At 42.1% G+C, this 11,915-nt stretch overlaps 1 protein-coding gene across 7 annotated transcripts in view; it reads right to left on the reverse strand.

Annotated features, from left to right (window-relative positions):
• RIC1 (RIC1 homolog, RAB6A GEF complex partner 1) overlaps window positions 1-8,872 on the reverse strand; it is a 142,625-nt gene extending 133,753 nt beyond the window's left edge. For all 7 annotated transcript variants that reach the window (XM_082694269.1, XM_082694268.1, XM_082694267.1 and 4 more), the window contains exon 1: window positions 7,484-8,872. Coding sequence is in view for 4 of the 7 variants with exons in the window: in XM_082694266.1 (XP_082550392.1) it covers window positions 7,484-7,627 (144 nt within the window). In the remaining 3 variants the exon portion in view is untranslated. The remainder of the gene's footprint in view (window positions 1-7,483) is intronic.
• Between the last annotated feature and the right edge of the window lie 3,043 nt (window positions 8,873-11,915).

Consider the following 11,915-nt stretch of genomic DNA (forward strand, 5'->3'; position numbering starts at 1 on the left):
AGAAAAAAATTTTTTAATCTAAATAAATGGAAAGACACTGCATAGCACATTCATAGACTGGAATATTCTATACCACTAAGATACCAATTCTCTCTACTGATCTATGTTTTTAGTGCAATGCCCGGAAAATCCTGATTTTTGTTTTATTTTTGTTTTTTGGGGGGGTTGAAATTGAAAAGATTATTCTAAAATTTATACAGCAATACAAAGGATCTAGAATACGCAAAATAATTTTGAAAGTATGACTTTTACCACCCAATTTCTGAACTTGTTATATAGAGCTACAGTGTGATGCTTGCATAACAGACATACTGATGAATAAAAGAAAACAGAAAACTCAGAAATAATCCCTTATTGTTTGACAAAGGTGCCAATGCAATTCAGTAGGAAAGAATCTTTCCGACAAACTGTGCTAAGACAACTGGATCTATATGTTAAAAAACAAAAAACAAAAAACAAAAAAACTGAACTTCGATCTTTACAAACAAAAAAGTCAACTGAAAATGGATGACAAACCTATGTATGAGAACTCAAATTATAAAACTTATAAAACATAAGATGCTATGTCCTTACATTGGCCAAAGGTTTTTTTAAACACATAAAAAGCATGATTCATTAAGAAAAAACAAAAACCAAAACCTAGGCTGAACCAAAATTAAGCTTCTATTCTCCAAAAGACACCACTAAGAACCTGAAAATCCAAAACCCTCACAACTCATGAAGGCAAAAACACTCCAAACAGAAAAGGGGAGGTGGGGGAAGAGGACCTGAATACATATTTCATCAAATAAGGTACACAAATTACTAATAAGCTCCTAAAAAGATACTAAACATCCTCAGTCATTAGGAAAGTACAAATTAAAGTCACACTGAGATACCATTACAAACCCACTAAATTGACTAATGAAAAAACCCCACACAGCAAGCGTTGAGAAGGAGGTGGAGAAACAGAAACTTTCGTACTTTGCTGGTAGACTGTAAAATTCTAGCAGCACTGTGCAATAGTTTGGAGGTTTCCTAAAAAGTTAAACATCAACTTACTATATGACCCAATAGCTCCACTCCTCAGTATCTCCCCACAAGAAATGATATATACTCTTGCAAAGACATATATACAGTTGTTTGTAGCGGCATTACCCATAATGACCCCAAGAAAGAAACAACCAAACATCGATCAACTGGTAAACGTATTTTTAGGACGTGGTATAGCCACCAATGGACTAATACTCAGCTATGAAAAGGAATACCACAAAAACAGTAGCTGGGGCTGGACTGGGAGCAGAAGTTAAATGCAAATGGGCATGATACTTTTTGGGATGCTATAAATGTCCTAAAACTAGACTGTGATGATGGCTGTACAACACCATAAATGCACTAAAAATCAGTGTACATTTACAATATACTTCTTTTACATTTTATGCTATACTTTATTTATAATAAAGCTGTTAGAAAATTAAACCACTACAAATTCTACTATACTATTCTATACCCATAGTAATATTCAAAATCCCATTTGTAAATTTATGTATGCTCTATTATGGATATAAGGCAAATCACTTGGGGAGACAGATTTGAGATAGCGACTCAAAATAAAGCAATTGTAATGAATTTAAAAGAAAGGTAAGATACCTTGATTCCAATCAACTGATGCTTGGTAATCAATAAAATATTTTTAATTAAGTAATTCACTTTGTGGCAAACATGAATTCTAGACTATTTTTACATACTTTTAAACTGGAAATTTATTCTAATTTGATAAATTGCGTATTTAGCAATAAATACAATGCCTTAACACAGCATTTCCTACACCACCATTTTAGGGACAGTCACTGTACTATTTAATCATACAGTGAGAAAATAATTTTTCCAATTCTTCTTCAATCTTTTTGATGTAGATAAAGAGGAAATCTGTGAGTGGTGCTAGCTTACCTCTAAACACTTCTCGTGTAACTGCTAACTGCTCCTTTTAAGAAAAGGGCAAGAGCCTTTGGCAGGAACCTAGATTTTCATTACAGTGTTTCCTCATACAGTAACCCTGTATTCATCAAAGGGGTGCTAGCTTTCCATTTACTGTAAAGATAAAAATTACTTTGAAAGAGAATTTCAAGTTTAAAAGGTGGACTGGAGAAGTACTGTAAGGACAGGGCAAAAGTCATGAACGAGGCATGCGAAGAAGGACTTAAATACAAGAAACACTGCTTCCCATGATGTAAAGCACCTAGTCCACATTAAAATCAGAAAGAATGTTTACCTGTAATATGGATCACATCAATGATGCACAAGCACCTGAAGAAGATGGGTGAAGTGTCTTTATTTAAAATGTTTATACTGCTGCTTTTCTGGGAGAGCACCCTTTCCACAGATCACTTCAATATAAACACAAACTGGGAGCCAGGAGTTCAACCGGTGGTTATAAAACTGCACGACCGTTTAAGTTTTGGTAGAGGACCCATTACCATGTAGCACTTTTCCTCCCTAGCTTACAGAGTTATAACCGGCACACAACACTGCATAGGTTTATGTACAGCATGTTGTTTGATGCACTGGTATCTTGCAAAATGATCACCAGCAGAGTGTTAGCTGACTCCTGCACCCCCTGTTTATCCTTTCTTTTCCATAGTGAGAACACTGCAGATCTACTCTCTTGGCAACTTTCAAGTATATAAAACGGTATTGGGAACTAGTCTCATTATGCTGTACATTAAATCCCCCGAAATCACCTGATAGCTAAAGTTTGTACCCTTTGAACAATTCTCTTTTGGCCACACCTCCTAGCCTCTGGTGAACCACCATTCTCGCCTGTCTGTCTGTCTATGCATTTGGCTTTTTTATATTCCACAAGTGCCATCATACAGTATCTGTCTCTAATTTTACTTAACATAATGCCCTCAAGGTCCATCCAAGTTGCTGCAATTGGAAAGCTACCCTTATTTCTTGTGGCTGAAGAATATTCCATTGTGAATATATACCAAAATCTTCTTTATCTATTCGTCCACTGACACTTAGGTTGTTTCCCTATCTTGGCTACTGTGAATAACATGTACTACTCTTTTCTAATATAACTGAACTGTATATACACATATACTTTTCCAATATAACTGAATAAAAAATACTTAATTCACTTTCATTTAAATAACCCTCTAAAATAACTTTTTCTGACTTTAACTTGTAATTTAATACTACCATGTTTATTTTTATTACATGTCAACATTTAAAAACCTTCCATTTATTAAATCTTAAAAAATTCTGTGCTATGCATAGGATACCCTAAATTATTTTTAAAATATTTATTAAGCATATGCTTTTGTACAAGGCATTATGATGGATAGTATGAAAGATCATTTCTGCCCTCCAGAAACTTAAAATCTAACTGGAGAATTAAATCATGTGTGCAAAACTTACAATACAAAGATTAGTTCATCAAAAAAATGAACTTTTCTGGTTATGGTAAATAATGACTCAGAGAAAGCAGGATTTCAACAGCAGCTAAAGGATGGCTGATATTCTGATAGGCAGAGATGGGGCAAGTGAGCATCCCAAGAGGGAAGCGTGTCTGACAGCAAACTAAGGAGTTTGAACTTCATTCTTTAACCAATAATAAACCCTAAAAGACTTCCAAGCGGTGAGTTCACACAGAATGCTCTCTGGAGGCAGTCCACAATAGAACAGAACTGAGAAAGTAAGAAATGGGAGACTGGGAAAATCTAGGTACAAACTGAATGACCTTCCTGAGGTCCACAGGTAACCATATACTTAATCCTACAATGTGGCTGCTTTGAACATCTATTTCATAGTTCTCTATTACTAGCATACACCAACAAGGACATAAGTTACTAGTTAGGTTTACTCAACGACACATAATTAATTTCATAAACTCAGTAATTATTTGCATATTTCAGCTCTTTATTAGCAACCTTCGCAGTGATAGCTCACAAAATTCTCATTGATTATCAATACACTAACATCTTTGGATAAAGTGTTTTGGTACGTTTTACACGCCCCTTCATTCCTTTCATACATCGCCTATTTATGCAATCTTCCATAGAAGATGTTCAAAAATACTTCTAAGGGTAATTTATATATATGAAATTATGACCTGAAAATGGAGATAAGACTAATTTAGAATTACAGCATTCTAAGGTATCATTTTGTGGTTCACATACGTGGACTTTAATATTTATACTTCAACAGTATATTAGAAAAATAATTCTAGGCTCCCTAGTATGTACAAAACACAATCTCCCACAACACCCATAAATGGGTTAGTCATAAATCATAACATGATATAAACAGCAACTTCAGTCCCAAAGCTGAAACTAGTCCTTTCACAATATGCTTAGCAGAAATAATGGTCAACTGCCCCGTCAATTAAGTCATACCTTTACCACCCCAACCTAACATATATGTGCTCAACCATTTTTTAAGCATCCTTTTTTGGGTTCCAGAATATATGGATGATCCCTGTTGTAAACTCCTAAGCAATTTTTAGAACTTCTAAGTAGAATCACAAATTAGAGAAAACAAATTTACATCAACATGTTACAATGAAAACAAGTTACACCTTCACACTAAAAATGCTTCTCTCTCTCCCACTCCCCCTGCCTATGTTCCCTTTCTCGCTCTGTCAAATAAATAAAATCCTAAAAAATTTTTTTCACTAAAAAGACCATAAAATGTACACAAGTATTTCTTAGAGATTTTACTGTAAAAATGTTTTTATAATCTCATGACTAATCAACATTTTAAACGTAACAACTCTTTTGGACATTTGAAAAAAAAAAACAGATTAGACTATTAAATGCACATTTTCTCTTTTTAAAAATTCATCCCCAAGCGACTTTAACTTACTGAGAGACCCAACAAAATTTCAAATAAGCAAATCCTATTGTATCTTCACCTCTTAATGCAAGTCTCTCCTTGTCTCCAAATGTCCTCATAGCAGTTTTTAAGACCTCAACTCCATAAAAACCCTTCTTTAGATCTTCCATGTTCACTTTATTCTATAAAATTACCTGTATGTATAATCTCTCTCCAAAAGCAAAGCTTTCATCTTCCCAGGTGAACATTTTAAACCAATTCACTCTACTGCACAGCAACTGATAGCTCCTCTATTTAGCTAGAGTTGTTTTCATCTTTAAAAGAAGTTTCCTAACTGAAATTGATTTTACCTTAGTTTCAGTAAGGTTAGAAATTAAACAAAACGAAACCCAAAAAACCCTGAGTGAAAAAAAATCTCTTCAAGTAGAAGAGGTTCAAAGCTGGAATCTGTCACCTGTTTCTCATCACCCCAGCTATATAATCACGGACCTTAAAATCATCTGATCCAATCTTTTTTTTTTTTTTTTTTAATTTTATTTATTTATTTCTCAGAGAGAGAGAGAGAGCAGGTGCGAGCACACAATCATGCAGAGTGGCAGGCAGAGACAGAGAGAGAAGCAGGCTCCACGCTAAGCAAGGAGCCCAATGTGGGACAAGGAGCCTGATGCAGCACTCAATCCCAGGATCCTGGGATCATGACCTGAGCTGAAGGCAGCAGCTTAACTGACTGAGCCACCAAGGTGTCCCTAAAATCATCTGATCCAATCTTCATTTTTAAAGTGATGAAGCTGATGCCAGAGATCAAGGTTAACCATAAAGTCTACAGTAACATGCAGCCTCCCCTAAGGTATACCTGCATTTCATTTAACCTGATACTTGTGAGCCCAGAGTCCCTAGACCTAACTGCACATTGTGTCTTAATGGTAATGATCCTAGGACTTCCGTAGAAAGTAGGTATCTATAGGTGTAAGATGAAAGCTTAAAGGAAGGAGTAGTAGTTGTTTTAAATTCCATGACTGCCTAACTTACATAGTATCCAACTGCAAAAGCAAAAATCATTTTTAATAAAATATCCCTAAGAAAGCTGAGGTATATTTTTGTTTCTTTTAAAGAACAATGAAGTAACCTACAGGCCTCTGGCCTATTCATCCTTCATACCAAGTTAGTTCTGCCTAAACTTAAATTAGGTCCACCTTTTTAGAGATAGTTAAATTTCAGTCTGTTATATTAGAGTATAAATTCATACTAAATTTAGAATACAACTTAACACTGAAGTTCTAATTACTTTTTTCTGCATGCTACTTTAAAGATAATAGTTATATATGCCCAAAGAAATAAACTACCCAACGTAAATAAGCTACACAACGTAAATGAATTAGTATCTCATTTAAAAACCAAATGATATACAATATGCATAGTCAAAAACGAAATCAAGCACCAGACTGAACGGTCACACTCCTGGTTATGTAACAACCTCTTTTGTCTTGATACATATTTAAAAATTAAATCGGCCCAAACTTAATGGCAGTTTGATGTACAGCCTATGACGGCCACAGAAAAAGATACCAGAAATAATCTAAATCCCATCATCACTTCTACCAGGGCTGTGGGTGAGAATAGTCAAGGGCTTTATGTAAGGATTCAAATGGTCAGTACAAGACAGTTGAGGGTTTTCACTAATTTAACTCAAGCCAGTAAAGCCCGTGTGCCACACAGATGTAATAAAGCCAAGGTCACAACCTATTTCCACGCGGACAAGTTAGCTATCAAAAGGGAAAACTTCACTCTGACGTCGGTTAGTACCGCCTTCTTCGGGGAGGGGAAAAAAAAAAAAAAGAACTTTAATTCTGAAGCTTTTAAAGACTGACCTCGAGCCGCGTCCACGGGAAATGGAGAGTGTCCCATTCACCACTGGTTTCTGAAGCCTCCCCCCGCCCTGATCTACTCGGTAATTAGATACACGAACGAAACAGCAGGACTCGCAGAGCCAGCACAGAACTCCGTTTCCTGCTTTCCCCAGTCCGATGATTTCCAGGTGTTAAACACCCGGGAGCAGCGCGGCCAGACCCGAGTTCAACGCCAGCTCCTCCGAAGCCCCCCGGAATTCTCCAACGCAGAGTGCAAGAGCAGCAGAGAAGGGCCCTGGCCGGAGAGCGGGCAGATGTTTGGGGGTGAAGCGAGGAGCAGGACAGGCGGACCCTTGGTCAAACCGCAGATCCCGGCCGCGGCTGCTGGAGTGAGTTCTCGCAGGCCCGGGACGTCTGCACTGCGCGAAGCCCGACAGGCTCTCCGCAACTCCCGAACCACGGCCTGCGGACTCCCAGCTCCCAGCTTTCCATTTGCGGAAAGTTTAAACAAATTCGCCCCTCGGGGAATGGGGGAAGGGAGCGGAGGGCAAGTCCGGGCTCGGCCGAGGGAGCGCGCGGGGAGTGCGCGGTGCGCGGCCGCCGCTCCGGCGCGGGGAGGCGCCCGGCTGCTCGGCGGCCGCCGCCTCTGCCCGCGAGCCCCGGCCGAACCGGGACGCGGCCGCGAGGAGCCGCGGGTGAGGAGCCGCGGGTCCGGCGCCGAGGGGCAGGGGCGCGGGACTCCGGGTGGAAGTTAAGGGCGGGACCGCGCCGGGGCGCCGCGGAGGGAGCGGCGCGAGGCGGCGGGCGGCTCTACTTACTCGGCTGTACCAGATGCTGAGGCGGACCGGGGCCAGCACGGCGAAGAAAGTCCTCTGGGGGTCGGACTGAACGTGGAAGGGCGCCTCGGCCGGGGTGCCCAGAGGGCACAGCAGCCTCTTGGGCCAGCCGCTCAGGAAATACATGGCCCGCGCGGAGCCGCCGACGCCGCGGCGCCCGGCGGCCCCCGGCCCCGTCCGTCACACTCAGCGGCCCGGGGCCGGACGCCCGCCTCCCACACCGCCACCGGCCGACTCGGCGGCGTCGGCAGCGGCAGCTCGGGGCATCTGCCCGCGGGCCGGGCCGGGCCGGGCCGGGCCGACGCGAAGCTGAGCGACGAAGGAACCCTCGGGCTGACGGGGCCCACTGTGGGGGAGGCAGGGGGAGGAAGAGTCGGGATGGAGAGGGGGCGGGAGGAGCGCGGAGGCCCGCCCCGGCCCGGCCCCACCCCTTCCTCGGGCCGCACGGGCGTCACCACGCCGCGCCGCGTGGGTCGGGCCGGGGAGGGCTGTCGCGCGCACGCGCATTGGCGGCTTCTCCCCTCCCCCTCGCTCTGCTTTCGGAAGCTCCGCCCCAATCTTCAAGAGCGGCCGCCACGCTGCGTCAGTACGCAAGCGCTTTTGCCCCCTGCTGGCCCCTTTGAGCCTCCCACTTACAATCTGGAATATTTTGTTTGGGCCGGGTGGGCGGGGCAGCAGCCCGAGACCCACAGGAAAGGGGGCCGAACTGGGCGAGACGCCGCTGCGGGGTGACTGGGCCCGCGGAGCAGGCCTCCTGCCAGGCCTAGCCAAATCTGACTTCCTTTCGCGGATTGGTGAGGCCCGTGGGGCGGGGGGGGGGGGGGGTGCGCCCCGATCAAGTCACGTGACTTTCCCTTCCGCCCCACGCCTCCACCTCCACCCAGGTGCTGGGTGGTGGGTCCTGGGCCGCGTGAACCTCTGCAGGGTGTCGAGATCCGCAGTGAAAGCTCGCGATAGAGTTCCTGCCCTCATGGAGTTTACAGCCCAGAGGGGGACTTTATTTAATCCGTGAATAAACCTCCTACCATGAACGTGTCTCAGACTTTGCCTTCATGTTTCCAAATCTAGTGTGTAATTTTTGAATTCAGTTTGTAGTCATCTGTGCCTTTGCCAACCACAACGTTAGACAAGGCAAGGCTCTCTCTTTTTTGCACCCTTAGTAGAGTATATGTTGCAAAAGACTTGGACATAATTTCTGAGCTGGAACGGACTTTAGAATCTCTGTAGTTGGTTGTTTGACTTCTGGACCCCAGGGATCACCTTAACAACTGTTTAAGTATTGACCCAGCGATTACCTTTGGATAGGAGGACGGTGTGAATGGGGATGGAGTGTGTGTGTGTGGGGGGGGGTGCCTAGAATAAAAAGCTTGCTTCTCATTGTCCGTTCTTTTTGTTCAGCTTGCATTTTTCCACATTTTTTAAAACTAAAAAATAGTTGAATTAACCTAGGTTTAAAGCAAATGTTACATTAAAAAGTAGCCACATAGCAGGGGAAGAAACAAAGTAACCTAATACGTATCAGATGTAGCGTTGCAGCTGGTACTCATAACAAAGAATGTAACTTAATTTTTTTAAACATTCACTGCATTCCCCAGAAGGTGATCAAAGAACCCAGGATTCCTCAAATCAAAGCTGAAACTGCCTCACCTCTCACTGGCCTCTTGTGGTCAGCCTGTGTCTCCTTCCTGGTTTTTTTTCGCCAACATGCAACAGAGCAGCCTGGCACACACTTAGAATAGTAAACTCTGAAAATATGTGTCAAATAAAAATTGGAAGGAAAACCCTGATCCAGCTGAAGTACACCATCAGACAAATAAAGAGACCCTGGGAGGTTTCTTGACTTAAAAAATAAAACTGTAGAACAACAGTGTTGCATCATACTTTTATCTGACTTACTCAGATCCAGCTATGCTCTTGGCAGAAAGAGAAAGTGAATCAGTTACAGTGCAGCAATTCCTCTGGCCATTTTACTGAGAATGTATTTGTCCCAGCTCCCTTTCAGAGAGACTTTGTGCTCCTGTGCCTTCTGAGAGCATCTTACTGCACACATGTGTAATATAAGGAACTTACAAGTAATTTTTTTTTTTTTGCACTCAGTTTTGATTTTACTTGCTGAGGTTATTTATTTAGTTAGTTAGTTTGTGGGGGGGAGAGAATCTTAAGCAGGCTCCACACCCAGCGCAGAGCCTGAAGGGTGGCTCCATCTCACAACCCTGAAATTATGACCTGAGCCGAAATCAAGAGCTGGACTCTTAACTGACTGAGCCACCCAGGTGCCCCTACTTGCTGCCTTTAGAATCTAATTCCCTTGCTACATCTTGTGGCACTTAAGGTTTACAAAGTATTTTCAAATATATGACTTGATTTCGTTCCACAGCAAATCTTCAATGAGGATAATATTCGTGTGATATTTATTCTCATTTTTTTTTATTTTCAGCATAACAGTATTCCTTGTTTTTGCACCACACCCAGTGCTCCATGCAATCCGTGCCCTCTCTAATACCCACCACCTGGTTCCCCCAAACCCCCCCCCCCCCGCACTTCAAACCCCTCAGATTGTTTTTCAGAGTCCATAGTCTCTCATGGTTCACCTCCCCTTCCAATTTCCAACTCCCTTCTCTCTAACTCCCCTTGTCCTCCATGCTATTTGTTATGCTCCACAAATAAGTGAAACCATATGATAATTGACTCTCTCTACTTGACTTATTTCACTCAGCAAGCAGGACCAGTGTAGTGGAGGAGCCTGAAAAGAAGTGCTCCTCTCTGCAGAGCCCCTCGTCTTGAGACTTGATTGAATTGAACTCTGCTAGCGGCTGGAGGCAGTGAGGGGCTAGGGGGTGGGGTGAGTGCCATATTTGATTCTCCTCAAGCCCTTACTTAAGAGTTCCTTACTGTGGTAGAAACCTTATGAACTGACTTTTCCAGCTTTCAAATATCCTAGTCTAACCTTACTTTGTAAAATACACTAGCAATTCTATGCCCTCGATCTTCCTTCTTCTTCTATTCCAGCACCATAACTCTAGCTAAACTTTACAGAACTCTAGTCTAAGCTAAGACTAAGTTGGCCAATAAAAACTAACAGGTACGTGTTTTCAAACGAACAGACTTTTGTACAAGAAATAACGTTGATAAGGATGCACAGAAACAGAAGTACATTTATAAACTGTTGATGGGAGTATAATTTGGTGCAGTTTTTCTAAAGTGTAGTTGGAATTACATTTAAAAATGGAGAGATCTTTAAGCATACATACCCCTGGCTCCAACTATTTCTAGCCAATGATTATTTTCTAAGGAAACAAACACTGGTATGTAGAGTTCAGCTTTAAGAATGTATCCCACAGGGGTGCCTGGATGGTTCAGCTGGTTAAGTGTCCAACTTTTGATTTCAGCTCAGGTCATGATCTCAGAGTCGTGAGTTTGAGCTCTGGATCCATTTCTACACTGGGCATGGAGCCTGCTTAAGATTCTTTCTCTCCTTCTCCCTCTCTGCCCTTCCCCTCACTCCCTCCCACCCAGCCTCACCTGTGCACTCTCTTAACTGCGTTCTCTCTTAATAAAAAAAAAAAAGAATGTGTCCCACGAGGTGTCACTAAAAGAAAATAATCTAAATGTCCCCAAAAGGACAGTAATTATAGCACTTTCTTAGAATGGAATATTTTATAGAAGTAAAAAATTATGTTGGAGAAGAATATTTAATCATAGAGAAGTATATTTACAATATATTATTAAGTAATGAAAACAAATTAAAGACGAAACGTAAAATATCCTGTTTCATGGGGGAAAAAAAGTGTATGTGTGCCCAGGGAAAAAAAATGGAAGACAAGCACTAATATATTATTTACCCCTGATATGGGTGCTGTTTATGTTCTCTTTGGGGCTTTTTTGTATTTTCTACATTGTCTATCATGAACTCACATTACTTTTGTAATGAGGAAAAAAGTTATGTGAAACAGAATTAAACTGATAACGATTGATAAAGTCCCACTTGTCCGGCTTTCAGTGGGGCCCACAGTGCTGGCAGATCAAAGGGAGTAATGCCATAACGTGGAGTTTCGGGCGTGGTCCCAAGACTAGTCAGAGGAGGATTACGAGGAAAGGCTCTGTGGACTTGACACATTCACAGACTTTTGACAATGGCACAAAACCAGCACAGGATTCGGGTCACGAATGTACCACTCTGGATGTCTGGGGACCTCCGTAAGAGACTATGAAAATATTCACTGACGATGATGTGCTTCAGTTTATGCCTCTTTAATACACTTTTAACATTCATCTTTATTACACTCTCAAAATATGCAATTGCTACATTTGCTTCTGGGCTGGACTCTGAGTATCACTTACCCTGCTTGGAAGATGGGTGATGAATATCTGAGCACAAATGATTTGATGTCTGAGTCTTGCTTTGGAGTAAGGA

The sequence above is a fragment of the Mustela nivalis genome (genome assembly GCF_964662115.1).
Source record: "Mustela nivalis genome assembly, chromosome: 13".
Taxonomy (NCBI): Eukaryota; Metazoa; Chordata; class Mammalia; order Carnivora; family Mustelidae; genus Mustela; species Mustela nivalis.